Genomic DNA, 27,386 nt, shown 5'->3' on the forward strand with positions numbered 1-27,386 from the left:
AAATGAGGACAACATTAAAGATGCCACCACTCACATTGGGAAACAAAGGAGTTCTAGTCCCTCAAAGATAAAGTGGACAAAAACATCCGCGTACACGGCCTTCCAGAGGACACTGAAGGCCGCGATGCTGCGGGATTTTTGGAGCAAGTCATACGGGAAATCCATGGCATCGAAAACTTTCCAACCCCCATTACCTGCGAGAGAGCTCACGGCCTGGGAAAACGCCCCGCCAGCAGAGGAGACGCGCCGAGGCCGAGACCCATGATCGCAAAGCTCCTCAACTTTAAGAACAAGGAGAAAATAATTCGCCTCGCGAGATAAAAGGAATAGATTCACTCAGGGACGGACTTGGACTACAAAACAGCCCTGGACTTTGACCCGGCCGGCCCACAACAATCGGTACGCGGAACGCCTGGCACGGGTGTCACAGTACTTTAATCATGACTCATGACACTCTACCATCCAGATTACAGCAATAGCACTGATGTTGACTAGATGTTGTGTTAAGAGCACAGTATCGTATGGTTCTCTTCACAGTACGTTAGCCACTTTCTGTCCGTGCCATCTTTGTGTTTAAACACTCGCTGTGCTGTCAGGTATTTTGTCGTTTTCTGAGGGTGGTAAGAAAAAAAAACCTCTTGGCTGTGACTGTCTGACTTGGGGCGCTTAAAGTAATTTAAGCTGGAGCTGGCGTGGGTGTCATCCTCTGCCCTCGGTCTAAGCTCAACCTGAATAAACAAATGATGGAATGGATTTTTGTTTTTAAAAACAGGTTTTATGAATCCAATTGATTATAACAGCATATTATATCATCTGTTCCATGCAATCTTACGATTACCTAACTCAATAATCTTAATTAATTCATGCAATAATTAACTTACTGCACAAATAATAATGAAAATACACCATTACAAATGTAACTTCTGTATTCAAAGCCTTCAAAGTTTCTAAGTATTATCAGAAAACTGTAACACTAACCAACACTTTAAAAAGTAAAATGTATACAGTACATAGCCTATTTCTTTATATTACTGCATGTGGCATTTTACACCTAAAATGTTTAAAGTGGAGCTGTTTTAACTACTATAATCATTATTTCACTTTGTTTTATTTCATTACATTTTTTGCATTGTACTGAGCAACACAAACTGGGTATGGATAAAAATGTAGCAACACCTGAATAACATTTGCTAGAGAGGTCGTGTAGAGAGTTTCCTACCAAATGGGGATGTTTAGTGTTAAGGGTACTAATGGGCGGGTCCCATATAGGGGTTTGGTATGGATTTCACTTAAAAGCATTGTTACTCCCCTAACTTTCATTTTATATGTAAGCACTGAGGCTCCCTTAAGTCGCATCTGTTACTAAGGTATGACTAGCCAACTAAACTTAATCTCTTTAAATATCAGGGTAATCAATTCTCCAATTAAGAGGAGAAAAATTCTGACATACTTGTCAACCTAGGCTTTTTTTGTGAATGTATCCGAGTCAAACCTTCATGTAAAAGCAGAATTACGACGAAAGAGGTCAAATTTACCGTAGTTTCCTTTTCAGGCAAGCTAATTTTCAATGGAGTGCTACGGGCACTCTTACACTAGCATGAAAATCGCTATTTTAAAAACACTAAGGAGGCTCGACACTGGGCGCCGTTTAGCTCTGTGGGTAGAGCAGGCAGGTAGTGCAGAGGCTTTGTCCTCGCTGCGGCGGCCCCGGGTTTAAGTCCCGGCCTGGGTGCCCTTTGCCGCGTGTCATTCCCCCTCTCTTTCATCCTGTTTCCTATCATATCTTCAGCTGTTCTGTCAATAAAGCTGATAAAAGCCCCCCCCCCCCCAACATGACACAACATGAAACTTTGCTCGTAGTATCACCGGGGTCTCTACACATGAACATGAGCATTGAGAGCATTGTGCTAGGGGGGTTGCCATCCTTATTAATAAAGAATTTCACTTCGAATACATATTAATAAAAAAAAATAGTAATGGAAGATTTATCTTAGTTAAGGGTGAATTGAACTCCAATAGGGTTACACTTGTTAATATATATAGCCCCAACCACGACGACCCTGCTTTTTTTTATTGACCTTGTGTTCTGCCGAGGGGCACTGTTTGGTTGGCGGTGACTTCAATTTGGTATTGGATCCACGGCAAGATCTGTTAATCGCTCTAAGGCTGCTTCAGCACTGCTCAGGGGATGAGGGATTTGGGACCGTGTGATATTTGGCGACAGCTTAACCCAAAAGCTAAAGACTTTTCATCCTTCTAAAATGTTCACCAGTCGTATTCCAGAATTGACATGTTTTTAATACCCCACAATATGGCTGCCAGGGTCACTGATTGCTCTTATCTATCAGCTACATTGTCCGATCATAATCCTATAAAAATGACCTGGGAGATTGATGCTACACAATCGAATCCCTTTACCTGGAGGTTTAAATCATATATGCTGAAGGACCCTGAATTCATTAGATTTATGAGAGCTCATATTGATGTATTTATGGAAACGAATATTAATTTCTCATCTCATGCTTTTATATGGGAGGCCTTTAAGGCATGTATGAGAGGCCAGATCCTATCGTATAGCTCTCACAAGATCATAGAAAAAAAAAAAACTCTTGCGAATTGCGTATGTACGAGAAACAGTTTTACAAATATAAAACCTGCAGGGATCAAAAAGTTCACAATAGAAAGAGTGATAATCTCTCATTAGGAGTAATATTTCTGGTTGACTTCCTGTACGAGTGAGAACTGCAGAGCCTGAATTCTTTCCTGAGCTCCTGGTTCTAGTCTGTCTCCAGCCAGTACAATTGACAAGTGCTTGTTCTTGATACGTTTATCTTGCTAAGATTGCCATTCACACAATAGAGCAGACATACAGCCTGATACACGACTACTGAAAAACCTCTCTACGCTCATTTAAAAACGATCTGAGGTACTGCTTATTAGCGTCACGGCTAAGCTAACCACAACAACATTGATAACCATGCCCAGCGTGGACTGTTTACAGCAAGCAAACAAAGATCTCTTACCTCAAGGATGATATCCGACGGCTCTCTGATGAACTCCAGAAGAAAGAGTCACTGCTATCCAACTTCATGGATGTAGCATCCGTACAATCTAAAGAGATCGCTTCTCTCAGTGCAATCCTCCAGGACACGATTGTTTGGGACCAAGCTACTGGCTCATCTAGATGACCCCCCTGCCGCTCCTCCTTGCCTGTTGATGACAACTGCTGCTCCCCTTCGCAAGACGACGACGCCCACAGCTTTCCTTCACCTGCTGCTCCCCTTCGCCTGACGACGACGCCCGCAGCTCCCCTTCACCTGAAGACGACACCCGCTGCTCCCCTTCACCTGAAGACGACACCCGCTGCTCCCCTTCACCTGACGACGACACCTGCTGCTCCCCTTCACCTGAAGACGACGCCCGCAGCTCCCCTTCGCCTGAAGACGACGCCCGCAGCTCCCCTTCACCTGACGACGACGCCCGCAGCTCCCCTTCACCTGTTGCTCCACTTCACCTGACGACGACGCCCGCAGCTCCCCTTCGCCTGAAGACGACGCCCGCAGCTCCCCTTCACCTGACGACGACACCTGCTGCTCCCCTTCACCTGACGACGACGCCCGCAGCTCCCCTTCACCTGAAGACGACGCCCGCAGCTCCCCTTCACCTGACGACGACGCCCGCAGCTCCCCTTCACCTGTTGCTCCACTTCACCTGACGACGACGCCCGCAGCTCCCCTTCGCCTGAAGACGACGCCCGCAGCTCCCCTTCACCTGACGACGACACCTGCTGCTCCCCTTCACCTGACGACGACGCCCGCAGCTCCCCTTCACCTGTTGCTCCACTTCACCTGACGACGATGCCCGCTGCTCCACTTCACCTGTTGCTCCCCTTCACCTGACGACGACGCCCGCAGCTCCCCTTCACCTGACGACGATGCCCGCTGCTCCACTTCACCTGTTGCTCCACTTCACCTGACGACGACGCCCGCAGCTCCCCTTCACCTGTTGCTCCCCTTCACCTGACGACGATGCCCGCTGCTCCACTTCACCTGACGACGACTCCCGCAGCTCCCCTTCAACTGACGACGACGCCGCCAGCTCCCCTTCACCTGTTGCTCCACTTCACCTGACGACGACGCCCGCAGCTCCCCTTCACCTGTTGCTCCCCTTCACCTGACGACGATGCCCGCTGCTCCACTTCACCTGACGACGACTCCCGCAGCTCCCCTTCACCTGACGACGACGCCCGCAGCTCCCCTTCACCTGTTGCTCCCCTTCACCTGACGACGATGCCCGCTGCTCCACTTCACCTGACGACGACTCCCGCAGCTCCCCTTCACCTGACGACGACGCCCGCAGCTCCCCTTCGCCTGAAGACGACGCCCGCAGCTCCCCTTCACCTGACGACGACACCTGCTGCTCCCCTTCACCTGACGACGACGCCCGCAGCTCCCCTTCACCTGTTGCTCCACTTCACCTGACGACGACGCCCGCAGCTCCCCTTCGCCTGAAGACGACGCCCGCAGCTCCCCTTCACCTGACGACGACACCTGCTGCTCCCCTTCACCTGACGACGACGCCCGCAGCTCCCCTTCACCTGAAGACGACGCCCGCAGCTCCCCTTCACCTGACGACGACGCCCGCAGCTCCCCTTCACCTGTTGCTCCACTTCACCTGACGACGACGCCCGCAGCTCCCCTTCGCCTGAAGACGACGCCCGCAGCTCCCCTTCACCTGACGACGACACCTGCTGCTCCCCTTCACCTGACGACGACGCCCGCAGCTCCCCTTCACCTGTTGCTCCACTTCACCTGACGACGATGCCCGCTGCTCCACTTCACCTGTTGCTCCCCTTCACCTGACGACGACGCCCGCAGCTCCCCTTCACCTGACGACGATGCCCGCTGCTCCACTTCACCTGTTGCTCCACTTCACCTGACGACGACGCCCGCAGCTCCCCTTCACCTGTTGCTCCCCTTCACCTGACGACGATGCCCGCTGCTCCACTTCACCTGACGACGACTCCCGCAGCTCCCCTTCACCTGACGACGACGCCCGCAGCTCCCCTTCACCTGTTGCTCCCCTTCACCTGACGACGATGCCCGCTGCTCCACTTCACCTGACGACGACTCCCGCAGCTCCCCTTCACCTGACGACGACGCCCGCAGCTCCCCTTCACCTGTTGCTCCCCTTCACCTGACGACGATGCCCGCTGCTCCACTTCACCTGACGACGACGCCCGCAGCTCCCCTTCACCTGTTGCTCCACTTCACCTGACAACGACGCCCGCAGCTACCCTTCGCCTTACGACAACACCTGCTGCTCCTCCTTGGCCGCACTTAGATGACCTTCCTTGCCCGAGCCAGAACCAGCAGCTCCCATCCCATTACAAAACCTCCTCCTCGCGGCGCTACATTCTGAGGGATGCTGTAATGTGGTGCTTTAATGTTCTTCCTCACATCAAGCCGGCTATTGATACTTTCCCGAGGGACGTAGCTACTACACAGCCACAGTACTCCTCTGCTCGGACACAGAGTACTGAAAGCCCACAGCCATCGTTTCCTCGTTGTCTCTTCGCTCCTATCACACTCATCATAGGAGACTCGATCACTAGGAAGTTTCGCTTTTTCTGCGCAGCCACACACTGCTTTCCTGGAGCCACGGTGCTGGTTATCCTCGATAAGCTTCCCATCCGACTGTGCTCTCTCTCACCATCTAGTCAGTCAAGCTGACTAAAAAGGACTTTAATGCCCTCTTCAGCTTCCTAAACAGCTGTGGAAAGGATGTCTGGCTCAGCGGACCTCTCCCAACTCTCAGCCATGGAGCTGGGCGTTTCTCCAGAATCCTCAGTCTGAACACCTGGCTTCAGTCTACCTGCAGAATCCACAACATTGGTTTCATCGACAACTTCAACCTGTTCTGGAACCGTCCTTCCCTTTCCATTCTGACGGACTTCACCCGAACAGTCCTGGTAGCACAGTATTCGCAGCTAACTTCCAGCATGCTATCCAGAACGCTGCGCAGCGTGATTGACTACTTACCTGCCACGCCCCCCACCTGGAGCCCTCTTCCTCTCCACCTACTCTTGCAGCACACAGCACTGTGTATCTCACATGTTCCCCCTTGGAGCCAACCCAGGTACTGACACTCTACATACATGACTCTTTGATCTACTGAATGACTGTAAGTTTGATTTCTTTTGCCTGACTGAGATATGGCAGCAGCCTAATGATTTTTCACACCTTAATCAAACTATTCCTCCTGCATTTCTCTACTCATCACAACCCCAAAGGGGGGTGGCCTGGCAATATTATACAATCAAATATGGAAAGTGTCCTCCATTATAGTGCCTGTATACCCCTCATTTGAGTCCATTGCTCTAAAAATCAAGGGCACTATCTATAGACCACCCAAGCCGAATAATGGCTTCCTACAGGAATTTTCTGCCTTCCTAACAACCCTATGTTCTGTGTCCCCTAACTTAATATTGTTAGGTGATTTTAATATACACTGGGATAGCATCAACAATGTTTTTACAAAGGACTTTACCTCATGCCTTGACAGCTTTGGACTACAGCAACATATTGACTTTCCGACACACCCCAAAGGACACATTCTTGATCTAATCTGCTGCTCTGGTGTAACCCCCCTAAACTGTGATGCCTCAGATTTGCCCATCTCAGACCACAAACTAATATCCTTTAATGACATGCTAAGATTATCCAAGACTAGCATGCCTCACTCTACCACTGTTCGAAACATCAAAGATATTGACTTGTCAGCCCTCTCTAATGGAATTTATGATTTTCCTAGCAGAGACAATTTATCTACCACAGATGAAGTGGCATCCCACTACAATCTCGGACTTCATCGACTGATAAATACTCTTGCATCTCTGAAAACAAGGTCTGTTTCCTTGGCCCACTCTCCTCCTTGGTTTACACCAGCGCTACGCCAGCTCAAAATCAAAGGCAGTCGCTTGGGAACGCCTTTATGTCAAAACCGGCCTAACAGTGCATAAAGAAATGCATCATAATCACATAGTCCAATACCAGGATGCTATTTCTTAAGCCAAAACCACATATTCTACTCAACCTTAATCAGGACAGTGGATGGGAACACTAGAGCCCTATTCTCAACCATCAACAATATCCCGAATCCACCGGATGCCCTACCACCTCACCTACTCACAGCTGCACACTGTGACAACTTCATCACCTTCTTCAATGCCAAAATTGAAAACATCCACCAGACATTGACTGCTTCAAATAACTCTACACCCTCTCTGCACTCTCTGCCCACATTTTCCATCAGCTTTCCACTTGCCAGTTTCAAACTGCCCACTGTCTCCGAAATAACCAGACTCATCTTCAAATCCAGTTAGACCCCTGCCCACCTACCTGGTAAAAAGCTGGCTGCCTGCCTTGTCCTCTCTCATAACTGACATCATTCATTCCTCACTGACTTCTGGAGTCGTTCCATCATCACTGAAGACTGCTGCTATTACTCTAACTATCAAGAAACCTGGTGCAGATCCAAATGACCTCTTGATTGCAACTTACTCTGGTTTACTCTCCATCCTGGTTCTCCTCGACCTCAGTGCAGCCTTCAACACCGTCTCTCATGACATCCTCCTGGACAGGCTGGCCTCCATTGGAATCACTGACATCCCTCTGGCTTGGCTGAAATCCTATTTCACTGGTCGCACACAATTTGTCCAACTCAAGAACCAGAGATCTTCCTCCTCTCCAGTCTCCAGCTGTGTTCCCCAGGGCTCTGTCCTTGGCCCCCTCCTGTTCACTATTTACCTTCTCACATTCTCAGGAAATTTCATATCCAATTCCACTGCTATGCTGATGATACACAGCTTTATATCTCCACCAAGCCTACTTCCACTCTACCACCCACAGCTCTATCCAACTGCCTACTGGAGATTAAATTATGGTTCTCACTCAACTTCCTCAAACTGAACAGTTACAAAACCGAGGTCCTCCTCGTTGGCACCAGATCCACCAAAGCACAACCCCTTCTCCATGTCCATCAACAATTCCACTGTCCCACCATCACCCCAGGTAAGGATCCTGGGTGTCATCCTGGACGGCACCTTAAAGTGAAACTCTTGCCAGAAAGCAACCGAGGCTTGATTTCTGATTGAATATGAGTCAAACCTTTGTGTAAAGGCATAATTACAACAAAAGAGGCACTTTTAAGATTTACCGTAGTTTCGTTTTTGGGCAATCTAATTTTCAATGGAGTGCGGGGGCACTTTTACGCTACCATCAAAATCGCTATTTTTAAAACACTAAGAAGGCTCGACACAACATGAAACTTTGCTCGTAGCGCCAACTCATGTTAGCTACTGCTAACATGAGTTGTTCAAAAACCTTCTTTTTAGTAAACTCTGTCTACACAAACAATGTTCTCAATGCTCGTGTTCATGCGTAGAGACCCTGGTGATGCTACGAGCAAAGTTTCATGTTGTGTCGAGACTTCTTAGTGTTTTAAAAATAGCTATGATGCTAGCGTAAAAGTGCCCGTAGCACTCCATTGTAAATTAGCTTGCCCGAAAACAAAACTACAGTAAATCTTAAAAGTGCCTCTTTCATCGTAATTATGCTTTTACACGAAAGTGTAAAAGCGAAGGAGCTGTGTCACTGAAAAGGAATGAAATCAAGCTCTCAAACTGAAAATCTATGCTCTTGATTAATGACATGATTTAACTTCCATATTGGTGGAGCTGGCAGGTGTGGGAGGGGCAGAGATGGATAAGGTGGTTGGGTTCTCTGTTGGGCTCTCATCATCTTCACTGTCAGAGGGGACATTGATCCTCTTGGTGTTCACCTCAGCTTTTAACAAAGAGAATGCCTCTTCAAAGGTCTCCAGGTTGGTTTTATTCCCCTGGACCATGATCTTTCCTTTGGTGTAGTAAGTGATGGTGAGCAGAGGGTCATTCTTGTCAAGGTGTTCATCTTTACAGATCTTTAATCTGCCTCCCGAGCCGATGCCCTCACTTGATACATATGCATAATTGTTGCACAGACTATCTTTCCAAATGTAGATGGAGTCAGTGAAGAATATGAGGTTGTTCTTCTTCCTTCCTTCTTTGTGTTGGTTGTAGTCAGTGAAGAGGACCTAGGACCGTAGTGTCTTGTCCTTGTGTTTCTCCCTAGCTGCTGCACTCTTACATTTAGCAGGGTATCCAACCTCCCTGCTTTCTGTCCTGTTAGCTGCCTTCTGACCGGTTTCCATGGCGATCACTTGTTTACTCCACAGGAGGCTAGGCTAACTGTTTACTTTCTTTGCTTTTTTAGCCTTTAAACGCAGTATTTTTTGGTTTGTTTGTTCTTCTTCTTTTCTTCATAGGATAATTCTTCTGTTATCGTCTTTAGTGCAGTTTCTCCTTGTAAATGTTGGTAACGTTGGCAGGTAGTATCCAAGTTAGCAGTTGATATCAGGTTACACAGTTGACAGCTAGTTGTTTTTTTTCCTTCATTGTTTTTATTGCAGTTTTTGTTTCCATTCAACAAAACAGTGTCTACAAAAACTAGACACACAACAAAACAATCACAAAACATACACAACAGCTCTTATATGAGAGATGAACATATGGCATAATACAAGAGGTAGTGGGTCAGTCTTACAGTACCCGAATGTCGTTCAAGTGCACAACAGTCCTTTTAATAAAATGGTGGAAAGGTCTGGTCCGATATAGTCCAGAAATGGGCGCCACACTCTGTAGAACTTATCTACGCTGTAATGTATGACGTTGGTAAGATATTCTTGAGGGATCAGTTCAAAAATTATTTTACGCCAACCACAGACAGAGGGAATCTTGTCACTGACCCACTGCAAGAGAATATTTTTCCTAGCTGCAAACGTCCACACCCTGCGATCTTTTGTTGACTGCTGTTTTTAGACGGTCACTTGGAAGACCTAGAATCAGGGACATGGGATCCATTTCTATATTAATGTGAAAAATTCTCTCCATTTCACTTATAATTTCAACCCAATATCTTTGAAGTTTATGACAAGACCAGAAACAATGAGTTAAAGTTCCCACATCAGTTTTACACTTGAGACACAAAGGGGAAAGAGAGCGGTTGAGGAGGTGCCTGCGGTGAGGGGATATATGTAATCTGTGTAAAATCTTAAGTTGTATTGCTCTTGTCCGAGTGCAAATTGAAATCCTTTTTGCAAGAGACCAAATGGTATCCCACTTTTCTTCATCTATGGTCGCAGACAGCTCCTTCTCCCACACACCTCTGACCCCCTGCGCATCAGTAGTAGAAAAACCATTAAGTACATGGTAAAATGAGCTCAGAGACACTTTCAACTGTTGTTGAAACAGAATTTTCTCAACAGCAGATATTTCAGGGTGATCAATAAGGGTTGTGCTATGAATGATATAATGCCTTCTTTGCAAAAAGCGAAAGAAATTTTGTTTAGCCAATTTGTAGCTGTTAGTAAGCTGTTCAAATGACATACGTTTATTATCTGAGAAGAGGTCACTGAGACATTTAATATTCTTATCAGACCATTGTTGAAAACCGGGGTCTGAAGAACCTGGGGGAAAAGCAGGATTATTTATTATTGGGGTAAAGATGGATGTTATATTTGATCTTCCCTCGAGATGGCGGACAAGCCGCCATGCTTTTAGAGTGCTGATTGTTACAGGATTTGTACAAAAGGTTTTAATTTCTTTAAAATTATTACAAAATAATAGGTCACTTAGTTCGCACTGTGATAATGCTATCTCAATATCCAACCAGATTGAAGTTTTACCCTTAACCCAGTCGTTTACAAATCTTAAATGGGCACAGAGTTGATACATTTTAATATTAGGTAAGTCCAAGCCACCCATTGAACTTGGTAGATGTAATGCTGCCATCTTAAGCCTAGGTCTGCGCTTGTTCCAAATAAAAGAGCTGAGCCATCCATTCATGTCCTTCAATACTCTTTTAGAAAACAAGATAGGGATCATTTGGATAGGATACAATAGCCTGGGCAACACATTCATTTTGACCAGGGCAATACGTCCTAACCAGGAAACAGGAAGTGACGTCCATCGCTCTAGGTCCTGCTTAATTTTACAAAATAAGGGTGCAAAGTTGGCTTTGTATAGTTGATCGAAGGATGGGGTGATGAAGATTCCCAAGTACACAAACCCACTGGGAGACCATTTGAAAGGAAAGGAAGGAACAGTAGTTGGTATTGTTGAAAGAGTACCAAGAGGCATGGCCTCTGATTTAGCCAAATTGATTTTATAGCCAGAGAAACAACTAAATCTGTCAATCACATCAATAAGGCTTGGTACGGATGTTTCAGGGTCAGTCAAAAGGATTAAAACATCATCCGCGTATAAGGGTATTTTATGACACAGCTGTCCGATCTCTAAACTACGTATTGAGGATGTCACCCTTATGGCCTCAGCAAGTGGTTCTATGGCCGAAGCGAATAGGAGGGGCGAGAAAGGGCAACCCTGCATCACCCCTCTGTAAGTGTTGAAGTAATCAGACCTGAACCCATTAGTCAGGACTGCTGCCTGTGGACTAGTATAGATATTTTTTAATCATTTTATAAAGTTCTCCCCCAAACCAAATTTACCCAGTGTATACAGTAAGTAAGACCATTCAATTCGGTCAAATGCTTTCTCTGCATCGAGAGAAAGCACCAGACCGTTCAACAAATGTCTAACATTGGTGGCTGAATTCCGACCCCTTATAAAACCTGTCTGGTCCTCCTTTATCAGTACTGGTAAGAGATTTTCTAAACGAGAGGCTAAGATTTTAGAAAGCAGCTTCCTATCCACATTTAAGAGGGCTATGGGCCTGTAGGATCTGCAAAAGTCAGGGCACTTCCCTTTCTTTAGAATTAAGGAAATATTGGCCTCCCTCAGTGTCTGTGGGAATTCTACTGCAGTGAAGGAGTGGTTGAACATATCATATATATACATACATACATACATATAATTCACAACAGAAGCCGTCAAGTCCTGGTGACTTTCCCATTTGTAATATTTTAATAGCCTTGATCACTTCAGTTTTAGTTATGGGACTATTAAAGGCAGTCTTCTGCTCTTCTGACAAATTTGGTAAGTCAAACTGAGCAAAGAAATTGTGCATTAGTTGCTCCCTCTCTGGAGCTTGATCGGAAGAGTACAGGTTTTTGTAAAAATGCTTAAAACAGTTTTTTATCAGTTTATTTTCGTGTACCTTGTGGCCTTCTTCATCAGATACAGCTGCGCTGGTGCTGCGCTGCACGCTTCTTAACGTAGTACGCCAGACATTTACCCGCTTTATCTCCATGCTCATAAAACCTCTGTCTAGTATATTTCATTTTCTTCTCTGCATCTCTAGTAAGAAGGCAGTTCAGTGCTGATCTGAGTGTAGTGATTTCTTGCAACAATGGTGGTGACGGAGAGACAATGTTAAATGAAAGGAATAGTCCGTGGTTACAGAAATTTAGGGCAGCGATTCCACGTAAGTCGCAGCTGCCTCCGGTGTGTTAAATCTCTTCTCCTTGCAGTTGACAGACAGCTTCAGCGTAGCGGGATATAGAAGCACATAATCCGCATTCTTCCTCTTCAGACAACTCTTCACCTCGTCAAAAGCCTTGCGTTTCTTGGCCACCGCCGCCGAATAATCATTAAAGAAGGAAACTCTGATCCGGTCCGCTGGCTGGTTCGGCTCCGTAGCAAGGCGCCGGGCTGCTGCCATCACTCGTTGTTCATCAGCGAAGTTGTGAAGTTTCATGATGATGGGTCTGGCGCATTGGTTAGTGCCTGGCATTGGTGCTAGGGAGCGGTGAGCGCGGTCCAGCTTGATCTTCCCAGTTTTAGTTGTGAGATTGAGATATGAGGGGAGCCATGTCTCCATCAAAGTGACTGCATCCTTTCCCTTCGTGCCCGACCAGACGAAGGTTACATCTGCGGCTGCGGTTCTCTAAATCATCTATATGGTCTGCCATGTCGGTTATTTGTTTTTCGAGTTGTGTCACTTTAGCCTGCAACACGTCCGTCGTGTCTTCCACGCCTGAAATCCGTGTCTCGGCATCACCAACCCACGTTGCCAAAGCCTGCATCCGAGATGTTTGTTTGTTGAAAAATAGTCGTCCAGGCTCATTATAGAGCTACTCTCACACGCATTTATAACGTTTCACCAGGTGAACACGTATTTTAGACGGATATTCAGGAAACTTCACCGGAGCTTGACAAGACAAGGTGTTCACACTAGGACTCCATCTTGCCAATCCTGACAGCTAGCTAGTTGACAGTTAGCTAGTTGTTTTGAAAAATAATATAAAATATATATCCAAAGATTAGATTTTTTTCTTCTGTTTTGATAATTAATTTTGTTACCTCTTCTTTAGAGTCCTTTCTGAAGAATATTTGGAGGTTCTTTTGTAAAATGTCCCACTTTTTAGGTCCAAGTTTGAGAAATATTCAGGAGCTCATTTTTGATGCAGCTTTTTTTCAATTCTCTTCCTCTTTCTCTCTCTCTGTTCTTCTGTTTTCTTGTCTGTTTTCTTCTTTTTGGAAGGTAATTCCTCTAAAAGTGTTTCCTCTTTGAAATTTGACACAAAATTTAAAGTTTATCTCATCTTAAAACAAAAAAAAGAGATCATCTTCAGGAGCTCATGTTGCTGCAGCTGTTGTTATCGGTAACAACATCTCTCTCTCTCTGTCTCAAAACAGGACCAGTATGAACAGTAAATAATGGATGTGCAGTACATAATGTATGTGCAGTATATAATGTATGTACAGTATATAATGTATATCCAATATATATGGATCTGTCTAACCCTGAAGCAGACTAGTGACATTCAGTACTGGCTTTATTGTTAGTGTCCAGACTCAACAATCAGACCTCCCAGTGATGAAGGTCAGTGTCTCGACCAAAAAGCTGCACTTGAACGCACCTCAAAGACTCCAGCGCCTCATGTGTTCTGAGAACATGTCTGAGTGAAAGTTATAAACAGTGTTGCCACAGTTACCTTGAAAAAGTGATCTGGTTACTGATTACTCCTTTAAAAAGTAACTAAGTTACTTTACTGAACTTGTTATTACAAGTTACTTTATTAGTTACATTCAGCAGCTGCAGACAACACCTCCGCCGCCTCAACATAAAAGTATCAACACTCACTTTATTGAAGTGCATGTTTAACAGTAACACGAGCACGGCAGTGACAGCAGGAGGATCTTCTTCATCATTGCACCAAACGAGGGCGAGTCAGCCGTGTAAGGCAGCATTTCCTCTACAACACACCGCAGATCAACTTCTTCAACTCTCCCCCACTCACTGGTTTTGCACTGAAGTCCAGCTTGTGTTGTTTGGGTGGTGGAGGACCTCCTGCAGGAGTCGGGGCCGTGGCTTTGCTTGCAGCTCCACCTGGTGGGACTCGCTCTGTAAACTGAACTGTGCTGCGACTCCAAATGTTTCAATGTGTTTGTGTAGCATAAGTGACATCTATGGAGCCAGAACAGTCTCATAATGGATAAATGCACACATAAAGGAATAAATGCATGAAAAAGGACTCACAAATGTATTTGGTGAATTGTATATATATATATGACTCGATACACAAATGCATTTTCAATGCACACACAAATATGCTTCAATCCATATATAAGTAAAAAAAAAAAAAATTCACATATAAAAATAAGATTTGTGAACATATTTGTGATGCGCACACAAATATTTCTTGTTTTAAATATGTGCAATAAAAATTCACAAATGTACAAATCGTCAGTTATTTGCAATTTCCATCAAATACATATTTGGAAGTTGTTACATTGATATATGAATTTTCAAACGCGCATTTGTCTCAGTGTTTTTAATTTGTAAACCTCCCTGCATTTGTGTGCGGATTTTTGAGACTCATCTAGCACAACTCCGATTCACAAATGCGTGTTTTTCTACAAGGGGGTCATCTGCAGCCAATCAGACATCTCACTCCTTTACATCCAATCACAAGAGTGCCTCCCCACGAGGGGTTTTTAACTGACGTCATTACAGCGCGCAACGGATCTAGGAGTTTACCCATGGTTCACAGCGGTAGCCGGCTTTGCTCTTCCGGTTGAACTCGGTGTTTACGCTAGCGTAGCTGTCATGCTCGCGCTAAATAGCAAATATTACACTACTAGAAAATGTTATTTACACATAATTTTAGCCCGCATGGCTCCACCTTATGGAACAACAGAACAATCACAATAAATAGAAAAACTCTATTTACACAAACTTGGTATGACAAGAAAATAATATTTGTAGCTGACCTGATGGATAATCAAGGGTCGATCATGAAAATAGATTCCTTCAAAGATAAATTTGATATACAGTGTTCTCATAGAGAATACAGTAAAATATGTCATGCAGTACCAGCTCCCTTAATCCAACAAATTCAAAACACACTTTCACATTCAGAAGTGAGGATAATCTTGCCAGATATTCGAATTGGACAAATCCAAATTGGAGATAAAAAAAGCAGTAATAAAGTCATAAGGAACAAGTTTAAAGAAATTATTTTTCATGATCTTGCTAGAGCTACAAATATTAAAACAAGCAAGAGCAACTCAAAAATCTCAAGCAAGCATGTTAAATATATGAAATGGCCAATCTCTCCAAAAGCAAAAGAATTACAATTTAAAATTATCAATAGTTATTATCCAGCTGCAGACACATTAAAAAGAAAATTTGGTTTTGAGGTGGAGTCATGTGGCTTCTGTCAGTCAGATAGTGAAACTATCGAGCACCTTTTTTATTCATGTCCGGTAGTGATCCAGTTCTGGCAATCCATGCATGACTGGTTAAAAAATAAAACAGATAACATCACACCCTTTAAAAAGGATCAAGTTCTGGTATACAATGAAAATGTCCCCCCCAAAATGTCTGATCTAATTAATATAATCTTAGGAAAATATCACGTACACTGTTGTAAGTGGAAAGGTAGATCACCCTCATTGATGTGTTTTAAGAATGAGTTGAACAAGAACTTTGAGGCCCTGAGTTTACTGGCAGATGAATATGAAGGATTTCGTGGGCTGATAGAGGTTGCTGCGCAGTGCAGAGTGTCAGGCATAGAAGAGACTCAATTAGAGAGGATGCCTTGATTTGTGACCTTGCATTTACTTGATTCTGTTTTTTTGTTTTGTTGTTGTCTTTTTTTGCCTTGTTGTATTTGATTTATATATATGTATATATATATGTATATTTTTTTTAAATAAGCCTTGTAGATTTTATTTTTGATAATTGAGAAAAGAGATGCAATTTAATGTTTCCTTTGAAAACACTTTTTTTTTTTTTGAAAAGTTAAATAAAGCTTTAAAAAAAATTAAATTAAATTTAAAAAATTTCTTAAAATTCTTGCTCTAAATAACGGCTTTTAACACAAAGAAAGGGACAAAATGGACAAAAATCGGAAGTGGATACACAGTACGGATGTTTTAATAAGTCGTGAGGACAGTCCTCACCCATCAGTTCTCACGGAGTGGGCAGATGACATGAAGCAATAGCCCGACGTTAGCTACATCGACATAGTTATCTTATATTTTCTGAAGGTGTTGACGGTGGAGAATAACATAGTTACAAAAGCAGAGAAGCATACAACTACCTGCACAGTAAAAAAATAGGGAAAGTACTGTTGAAGAAACACAGCGAGTTTATATTTCTGAAGGCAGCAGTAGCGCCCAGCCAGAGTGTCAATCAAGCTAAACATACAGCTGGATAATGCTGAAGGAAATTGGAGTCGTGGAGACAGGCGGCTGCTCAGACATTGCCGGGTTATGGAAGTCATGCAGTAGCTATACTGTGGAAGATATTCATAAACCCAAATATTTATTTTAGTGTTATTTTAGCGTTCCTCCTTCCTCAGCATGGCGTGTAGGTCGCAGGGCACGGACATGTTTGTTTAAGTTGTTGATGTTCTACACAAGACGTTTCTGAAAAAACTTTCAATTTTCATGAATTGTTTTGGCAACCAACAACGGCACATGTTGTACCTGAGCTCATTTTAAAAACAATTTAGCATTTAAGACATAACGCGAGCTGTTTAGGGCTAGCTAAGCGGCAGCAGTCAGTCATGCAGTTGCAAGGCAACCGGACACAGAACACCGCCAGCGGAAGTAGTTATCTGTCATGGCCGCCCCCATAGGCTAGATCTGTTGCGCGCTGTAATGACGTCAGTTAAAAACCCCTCGTGGGGAGGCACTCATGTGGTCACAAATATGTTTACAAATCTTATTTTTATATGTGAATTTCTTTTAAACTTATGTATGGATTGAAGCATATTTTATGCGTGCATTGAAAATGCATTTGTGTATCGAGTCATATATATATACACAACTCCCCAAATACATTTGTGAGTCCTTTTTCTTGCATTCATTCCTTTCTGTGTGCATTTATCCATTATGAGACTGTTCTGGCTCCATAGACGTCGATCCCTGAAATGCAAGAAGAAAGCAAAAATATATATTTTTACTGAGGAAAATTACAAAATAATTGTAACGCACAGAGACTTGAATAAATAGCTTTAATCTGATCACTGGTTTAGAAATATTAACATGTTAGAATACTCGTTACTGAAAAAAGTGGTCAGATTAGAGTAACGTGTTACCGGCATCACTGGTTATAAATGTCTCTAGCAAAGTGGAGGAGGAGAAAGGAGAAACACAATCTGATTTATTACTTAGAAAGCTGTTAAATGAGATGAACTGCTGCTCTCAGGATAACTTTCTGTTTATACTCTCAATGTTTCTATTTGTCAATATTTCTAGTTTAAAATCCAAATTGGACTCTTATTTTTAACCTAATTTACAGAAAACTAAACCATGAATGACTTTGTCATTGAAAGGGCTGCAGTCAGCATTAAAGATTTTATTGATCTCATTGATCTAATTTACATCACTGCATTGCTGTCGTTCTAGTTATCTGACCCCTCAAGTGGCTGCGAGTTTGTGTTAGCACTGCTAATGCTAGCTAGCTTTTTATTTTTCTTTCCACAAAGTGGCAACTAACAGACAGTTGATGCTGACTAAACTCAGATACCACGTGACACCAACGGTCTTATACTATTGGCTGACAAACCTTGTTAGAAGTTGAACCTACTGCCAGAATCCTGAAACAGAGATCAACAAAACAATCATTCTAAAATTATTAATTCACAGTCGTAATAATGTGTTTAGGATTTTTGTTCTGCACCTTACTAGAAGCTGATGTTTTCAGGGAATGATAGGAAGTGACAAGTCACAGAGAAGTCACATGATTCATGACATCATCAGTTATTCATCTTAGACGGGAAACAGTTTGATGGCCCTGCCCCTGGCAAATGTAAGAGTTAACTGTGTTTTATTCTGTCCTGTAGGTTCCTATCCAACACGTCTTTCTCTGGTCTGACGGGTCCAGTCCGGGTCCATCAAAATCAATCTCAGGTGCTCACCTCACAGCGGTTCCACATCTGGAGCCTGCGGCGGGATGCGTTGGGTCAGCCCACCTGGGTGACGGTGGGCAGCTGGGAGGGAGGTGAGCTGCAGGTGGAGGAGCAGGGGGTGTGGCAGGGACCCAAAACTCAACACAGGACGGAGGGGACGGGCAGGAGGACCAGGGGGCGCTGGAGGGCTGGGATGCCGGTGCTGGGTAGTCGGGTGAGAGTGGTGACGCTGGTGGAACATCCCTTCGTGTTCACGCGGGACGTGGACGATGAGGGTAGCTGCCCGGCTGGGCAGTACTGCCTCGATGCCAGCACCAACAGCTCGGAGAATCTGGAGAGGTTCTTCCAGGAAGTGGCAGGCGGGAACAGCAGCTTCCTGCCACCAGAATACAGTAAGTGTTGCTATGGTTACTGCGTCGACCTGCTGGAGAAGCTTGCTGAGGACCTGGGCTTCGAGTTCGACCTTTACATTGTCGGGGACGGGAAGTACGGCGCGTGGAAGGGTGGACGCTGGACGGGGCTGGTGGGCGACCTCCTGAACGGGCTTGCAGACATGGCCGTCACCTCCTTCAGCATCAACTCAGCTCGCAGTCGTGTCATTGACTTCACCTCGCCCTTCTTCTCCACCAGCCTGGGCATCCTGGTGCGCAGTAAGGACACAGCAGCACCCATTGGTGCCTTCATGTGGCCTCTGCATTGGTCCATGTGGGTGGGCATCTTCCTGGCGTTGCACATCACAGCGCTCTTCCTCACGCTGTATGAGTGGAAGAGTCCGTACGGCATGACGCCTCACGGACGCAACAGGGTGCGTGTCTTCTCGTACTCGTCAGCTCTGAACCTGTGCTATGCCATCCTGTTTGGACGCACCGTCTCCTCCAAGACGCCCAAGTGCTGGACGGGTCGCTTCTTAATGAACCTGTGGGCCATTTTCTGCCTGCTGGTGCTGTCCAGCTACACTGCCAACCTCGCCGCCGTCATGGTGGGCGAGAAGACCTTCGAGGAGGTTTCCGGGATCCACGACTCCAAGGTGAGAACTTCAGATCTTTGATTACACATGAGTCTCTGAACAACACATGCAGGTGACTGCAGGTACTGACCTCTGCTACCTGGTGATGTCATCACCATAATAATAATAATAATACATTTTATTTGTTTGATGGCGCCTTTCAAGTCACCCAAGGTCACCTTACATAGGATAAAAGCATAAAATCACAGAGTAATATCACCACATAATATCACAGAATATTAAAAACAAACATTGATATAAAAAAGGAAAAGAAAGGTGTAGTGCACAGTGACCAGTCAGAGTGAGTATGCCAGTTTGAACAGGTGGGTTTTGAGTTTGGATTTGAATGTTGTGATGGAGTCTGACTGTCTTATGTGTGGGGGGAGGGAGTTCCATAGTCTGGGTGCCGAGCAGCTGAAGGCTCGGGCACCCATGGTACTGAGGCGTGGTGTGGGGATGGTTAGCAGTCCAGTAGAGGTTGAGCGGAGGGTGCGAGAGGGGCTGTATTCGTGGAGGAGGTTGCAGAGGTAGGTGGGGGCTAGATGGTGGAGAGCTTTGTATGTGAGGAGGAGGTTTTTGTAGTGGATGCGGTATTGTACAGGGAGCCAGTGAAGTTGGATGAGAATAGGGGTGATGTGGTCAGATGATTTGGTGCGGGTGATAATCCGGGCAGCTGAGTTCTGGATGATTTGCAGTCTGTTGATGAGTTTGGTGGGGAGTCCGGTGAGGATGGCATTGCAGTAATCGATGCGGGAAGTGACAAGTGAATGAACCAGGATTTCGGTGCTGGACTGGGACAGTGATGGGCGGAGTCTGGAGATATTTCGGAGGTGGAAGAAGGCAGTCCGGGTGATGTTTTTGATGTGGGGTGCAAATGAGAGGATGCTGTCCAGAATGACGCCGAGGCTCTTGACTTGTGGGGAGAAGGGTACAGGGAATCCGTCGATGATGATGGGTGGGGCTGGGGTGTGTTGTGATTTAGTGAGGGTGGATTTGGAGCCGATGAGCAGGGCCTCAGTTTTATTGCCATTGAGCTTCAGGAAGTTCCTGCTCATCCAGCTCCGGATGTCTTCGAGGCAGGTGCTGAGGGAGGTGGGAGGGATGGCGGCGTTGGGTTTGGAGGAGATGTAGACCTGTGTGTCGTCGGCATAGCAGTGAAAGAGGATCCCATGATGACGGAGGATTGTGCCCAGGGGGAGGAGGTAGATGATGAAGAGGAGTGGACCCAAGACTGACCCCTGGGGGACACCCAGTGAAACACCCGAACACCCAGACTTGTGTTCCCTTATTTGCACAAAGTGTTGGCGGTCAGTGAGGTAGGATGTAAACCAACGGAGTGCAGCACCAGTGATCCCAATGCCAGCCAGGCGGTCCAGGAGTAGTGTGTGGGAGATAGTGTAAAATGCTGCGCTGAGGTCGAGGAGGATGAGAATTGTAAGAAGTCCGGAGTCAGCTGCACAGAGGAGGTCGTTGGTGATTTTGACAAGGGCTGTTTCAGTGCTGTGTTTTGGAAGGAAGCCGGATTGGAAAGGTTCATGGAGTTTGTTTGTGTCGAGGTGGGATTGTAGTTGTGCGGCAACCACCCTTTCAAGTGTTTTGGAGATGAAGGGGAGGTTGGAGATGGGCCGGTAAAGGTTAAGGTCATTTGGGTCAGTACCAGGTTTTTTCAGGATGGGTGTGATAGCAGCCAGTTTAAGAGTGGGGGGCACAGTGCCAGTGGTGAGGGAGGAGTTAATTATGTTGGTGATCATGGGAGAAATGGATGGCAGACAGGCTTTGACGAGGGAGGTGGGAAGAGGATCAAGCTGACAGGTGGTGGCTTTGGCTTTGTGGATGAGGTCAGAGATGGTGTGTTCTGATACTGGGGTGAAGTCAGAGAGGGAGCTGATGAGAGGTTGGCCAGTGGTGATCATCCAGGCTGGATCTTTTGACGAAGTGCAGGATGAGGCCAGTTGTTGGTGAATGGTATTGATTTTAAAGCTGAAGAAGTCCAGGAAGGCAGTGCACTGATCGGTGGATATGTCTGGTGGGAGGGTTTTCGGAGTCTGAATTAGGTGGCTGATCGTTGCAAAGAGGACTCTGTTGTTGCCTGTACCGGTGTTGATGAGGTTGGAGTAGTATGAGGATTTGGCAGTAATGAGGGCGTTCTTGTAGTGATGCAGGTGGTCCGAGTACATTTGACTGTGTACAGTGAGTCCTGTTTTCTTGTACAGTCGCTCCAGTCGACGGCCTGTGGCTTTGAGCTGGCGTAGGTCAGGGGTAAACCAGGGAGCAGTGTGATTAAATGAGACTGAGCGGGTTTTCAGAGGAGCCAGGGTCTTGAGGGAAGAGGAGAGACAGTTATTGTAATGAGTCACCAGGTCAGCAGGGGAGGATGCTGGGGGAGGGCTGGGGTAGGAGCTGATCAGGGTGGAGAGATCTGTGGTGTTGATATGTTTGATGTTTCTGAAGGAGATGTGACAACATCAAACAGCAGTCAGTTGCCACTGTGATTATTGAATCAGCTCATTCATCAGCTCTTTGGATTCAATCATCAATGATCCTGATGACTAAATCGATTGATGGAGTCAATCAGGACTCTGTGATGAACTTCTATGTTAAGATATTGATCATTATTCAGAGAGGAAGGACAGGAAGAAAACTCAATGATGATCCAATAACAGGTCAATATATTTTGTTTTAATGGAAACAGAAGTCAAACTGATGAAAACATAAAATCTGACTCCAGCATGTTGTTCACTCTCTCTGCTTCCTGTGCTGAAATAGCGACAGATTAAATTTGTTCTCTGGGTCACCTGCCTCGTCCTAATTACACTTTAATTCAGCAGCTGATTGAAGCATGAAAAGCTGTTTCAACAGCCGAGGCTGCTGGGAGATTGGGGCGGGGGGGGGGGGGGGGGGGAAATGGACGTCCATCTGTGTGTGATTATCTTTTTATTTTGAATGTGCAGAAACTGACAGAGCAGAAAAACACAGTGATGCCTTCTGAATGTTGTCTAAATGTGTGTGTGTGTGCGTGCGTGCGTGCATGTGCGTGCGTGTGTGCATGAGCGTGCGTGCGTGCGTACATTTGTGTGTGTGCGTGTGTGCATGAGCATGCGTGCGTGCGTACATTTGTGTGTGTGCGTGTGTGCATGTGCGTGCGTGCGTGCCTACATTTGTGTGTGTTTGTGTGTGTGTGTGTGTGTGTGTGCGCGTGTGTGTGTGCGTGTGTGTGCTCCTTTCTCCAGAGAACAGATTTCTCCATTACACGCTCAGCCTTGTTCTTCATGTTGCTGAGCTGTTTTTTTAAATCATCACAAATGTTTCCAACAATTTCCAATTGAGACAAATCCACACGTTTCCTCAAACTAACACTGTGTTTAAGTCCTGTCACTATGACTTCAGGAAAGAGGAAGAGGAAGGAAGTCTGAGAACGAGATGAAACATTACGTGAAGAAAACTTTAAATCATGACCTCGTCTGTCAAATTGTGTGCATTCAAAACAATGTAACGACCCGTCACATTGAAAATAATATAAAAATATATTAAATGAAAATTCTTCTCCTTGTTCTTCTTCCTCTTCACCTCCTTCTTGTTCTTCTTTGTTGGTGTGTCAGCTGCATCACCCATCATGGGGTTTTCGTTTTGGGACAGTGAGGGAGAGCAGCGCCGAGGACTACATGAAGAAGAGTTTTCCGGAGATGCATGAGTACATGAGACGCTTCAACGAGCCAACTACACCTGAAGGAGTCGCCACTCTCAAGTAAGGGCGTTTTCACATCTATAGTTCGTTTGCTCTGGTCCGAATCAGGGACCAACTTGTTTACGATGTTGCATGTTACCTCGAGTTTGGTTTGTGTTCACACGGCAGCATGTACAAGCGGACCAAAATGTGTGATGCAGGAGGAAACTGCTCTCTAATTGGTCCAACTTTCGAAAACAACGCAGCAATTCAGCTGAATTTAGCAATGAGCAGACAGGAAGTCAAGCACTGAAACAACAACAGTATCACATCCGGTTACTTTTCAAAATAAAACACTCCGTGTCGACACCAGCACACAAATTTCAAAAAAGAGACAAACACAAGCTCTTCTACTAATCCTTTGGTCAGGAACACTTCCTGGTGTTGTTTTTATAACACAGACTTATAACTGCGGCCGCGAGTGATCATGTGATTACCGCGACACCAGCTGTCTACCGTACTGTGCCGAAGCGGACTCAAAACGCAACCGATGGGGGTTACCGGATGGCGGAACAAAACCAGATCAGGGCATAACGCAGCGGACACGTATCCAGTAGAAATTCAGGGTTAAGCACTGATGCTTCCCGCAGTTGGGTCGGATCGAGATTGGATCATGTTCTCAACACAAACGAACCGTACCAGAGTTCGTTTGGAACCGGACCGAGACCACCTCTTCAACAAGGTCTCGGTCCAGTTGTTTTGGTCTGCACCCGGTTGCGATTGTTGTGTTCACACCTTCCCAAACAAAGTGCACCAAGGGAGTAAACGCTCCAGGGTTCGATTCATCCGAACTAAACAAGGCAGGTGTGAAAACACCATAAGAGAACCAACAAGATCTGATGAGAACTAGAGGGAACGGAGGAGAACTAGAGGGAACAGAGGAGAACTAGAGGGTATGGAGGAGAACTAGAGGGAACAGAGGAGAAATAGATGGAACAGTGGAGAACTAGAGGGAACAGTGGAGATCTAGAGGGAACAGAGGAGAACTAGAGGAGAACTAGAGGGAACGGAGAAGAACTAGAGGGAACAGAGGAGAACTACAGGGAAAAGTGGAGAACTAGAGGAAACAGAGGAGAACTAGAGGAAACAGTGGAGAACTAGAGGGAACGGAGGAGAACTAGAGGGAAACGGTGGAGAACTAGAGGGAACAGTGGAGAACTAGAGGGAACGGAGGAGAACTAGAGGGAACAGTGGAGAACTAGAGGGAACAGTGGAGAACTAGAGGGAACAGAGGAGAACTAGAGGGAACAGAGGAGAACTAGAGGGAACGGAGGAGAACTAGAGGAAACGGTGGAGAACTAGAGGGAACAGTGGAGAACTAGAGGGAACAGTGGAGAACTAGAGGGAACAGAGGAGAACTAGAGGGAACAGTGGAGAACTAGAGGAAACAGAGGAGAACTAGAGGGAACAGTGGAGAACTAGAGGGAACAGAGGAGAACTAGAGGAAACAGTGGAGAACTAGAGGGAAGGAGAGAACTAAGAGGGAAACGAGTGGAGAACTAGGATCGGAACAGTGGAGAACGAGGGGAACGGAGGGAGAACTAGAGGGACAGTGGAGAACTAGAGGAACAGTGGGACTAGAGGGAACAGTAGGGAGAACTAGAGGGACAGTGGAGAACTAGAGGAAACGGAGGAGGAGAAACTAGAGGGAACAGTGAGAACTAGAGGGACAGGAGAACTAGAGGGAAACAGAGGAGACTCAGAGGGAACAGAGAAGAACTAGAGGGAACAGTGGAGAACTAGAGGGACTAGGATAACTAGAGTGGACGGAGAGAACTAGAGGGAACAGGAGAGAACTAGAGGGAAACAGGTGGAGAACTAGAGGGAACAGAGGGAGAACTAGAGGGAACAGTGGAGAACTCGAGGAACGGAGGAGAACTAGAGGGAACAGATGGAGAACTTGAAGGGAACCGAGGAGAACTAGAGGAACGTGAGAGAACTAGAGGGAACAGGAGGAGAACTAGAGGGAACAGAGGAGAACTAGATGGAACAGTGGAGAACTAGAGGGAACGGAGGAGAACTAGAGGGAACAGAGGAGAACTAGAGGGAACAGTGGAGAACTAGAGGGAACAGTGGAGAACTTGAGGGAACGGAGAAGAACTAGAGGGAACGGAGAAGAACTAGAGGGAACAGAGGAGAACTAGAGGGAACAGAGGAGAACTAGAGGGAACAGTGGAGAACTAGAGGGAACGGTGAAGAACTAGAGGGAACGGAGGAGAACTAGAGGGAACAGTGGAGAACTAGAGGGAACGGAGGAGAACTAGAGGAAACGGAGGAGAACTAGAGGGAACGGAGGAGAACTAGAGGGAACGGAGGAGAACTAGAGGGAACGGTGGGAGAACTAGAGGGAGCAGAGGAGAACTAGAGGGAACGGTGAAGAACTAGAGGGAACAGAGGAGAACTAGAGGGAACGGTGAAGAACTAGAGGGAACGGAGGAGAACTAGAGGGAACGGAGGAGAACTAGAGGGAACGGAGAAGAACTAGAGGAAACAGTGGAGAACTAGAGGGAACAGAGGAGAACTAGAGGGAACGGAGGAGAACTAGAGGAAACAGAAGAGAACTAGAGGGAACAGAGGAAAACTAGAGGGAACAGAGGGAACAGAGGAGAACTAGAGGGAACTGAGAAGAACTAGAGGGAACAGAGGAGAATTAGAGGGAACGGAGAAGAACTAGAGGAAACAGAGGAGAACTAGAGGGAACGGAGGAGAACTAGAGGAAACAGAAGAGAACTAGAGGGAACAGAGGAAAACTAGAGGGAACAGAGGAGAACTAGAGGGAATGGAGGAGAACTAGAGGGAACAGAAGAGAACTAGAGGGAACAGAGGAAAACTAGAGGGAACAGAGGAGAACTAGAGGGAACAGAGGAGAACCAATGAGAACTAGACAGAACATGGAGAATGTTTGCTTTAGACAGAATGAATTTTTCTGCAGTTCAGATGTCAGTTCGAAGTGGTCTTATCACGGAGCTGCTGCTCTGATTTGGTTTGGACACACTTTGTTCTTTTAGGAGAACATTATTTTTGTGATTAAATAATTGGTTCTGTCCCACAAACAGTTCACTGGTTTCACTCTTACAGATGTTGAAACAAAGACTTTAACATTGGTCTCTGGCTGTTACTGGAAACACCAAACCAGAACAGACCAGAACCAGAGGCCAGACTCCAGCTGAGCTGGTCGTACCAGTTGCTGCTGTTTTGTTAGCAGCTGTCCGTTGCTGTGTTCAGTTGCTGTAGTAACTGCGTTGCTCTGTGTTGAAGGACAGATCCTCCTCAGCTTGACGCCTTCATCATGGACAAAGCTCTGCTCGACTACGAAGTTTCCATCGACGCCGACTGTAAACTGGCAACTGTCGGGAAACCCTTCGCCATCGAAGGTGAGACTGTGTGTGTGTGTGTGTGTGTGTGTGTGTGTGTGTGTGTCAGTGGCGGCTGGTGACTGAAAAAATTGCGGAGGACAGGAGGAAAACCAGTCCACAGTGTCATGTTATTTTATACAAGTCAACTACTTATCCCTACTTTCTTATATTCAATGAAAATTAAGCAATAAAACAATGACTTACAATACTTCTTTAAAAAGCATTTTATTAAATGGCTCATATACAAGACAAAAAAAATACCAATGTGTACCCCTTCCGGGATTCAATCCCCAGTCACCTGTGTGGCAGGTAACTGCTCTACCCACTGTGTTACCGCAGCAGTCAATATACATAGTTCACAACAGCACATGACATCACACTCATCACTCATCACAGTCGCCCAAAACAACTGTGTTGCTGCTCTGTATTGTGTCCCGGTCGTGCCGTTAACGTTATGTCCTCCAGCAGGACGAACGAAACAAAAACTATGAATTATCTTTCTGACTGCTTCTCTCTGATTTCTCCGAACAGTTGTTTTTCTTTCAGAAATGTGCTCATATTTCCTTTGAAACCGATTCCAATATTGCTGAAAACTCCATATTTCTTGTCTGAGCATGGCTGGCAGTGAAAGCTGTAAAATACATAGAAGTATTTTTTGTTTACGGTTGTATAAATGTGAGAATGAAATTTGGGAACTGTTATTGGACCAACCTGCTGTCAATCTTGTATTCTGGTTGCTGATTGGTAAGGGAGGACGTCCTCCCTTAGTGCGTCATTTTACGTGTCTTAGCCAATCATAGATCAGCATGAAAAAATCCTGAATGCATTGAGTGAATGGAAGGAGATCCCTCCCACGGAGGACAGAAGCCCTCCGTCCTCC

General features: G+C 45.7%; 1 protein-coding gene across 1 annotated transcript in view; it reads left to right on the forward strand.

The window, feature by feature from the left end:
* Nucleotides 1-27,386, forward strand: part of grin3bb (glutamate receptor, ionotropic, N-methyl-D-aspartate 3Bb) — a 75,904-nt gene that overhangs the window by 39,776 nt on the left and 8,742 nt on the right. The window contains 3 exon segments of the mRNA XM_030434466.1: nucleotides 18,355-19,447; nucleotides 23,026-23,171; nucleotides 26,409-26,524. Of these exon segments, the coding sequence (XP_030290326.1) occupies nucleotides 18,355-19,447; nucleotides 23,026-23,171; nucleotides 26,409-26,524 (1,355 nt within the window).

This window comes from Sparus aurata, chromosome 11 (assembly GCF_900880675.1).
Source record: "Sparus aurata chromosome 11, fSpaAur1.1, whole genome shotgun sequence".
Lineage (NCBI taxonomy): Eukaryota > Metazoa > Chordata > Actinopteri > Spariformes > Sparidae > Sparus > Sparus aurata.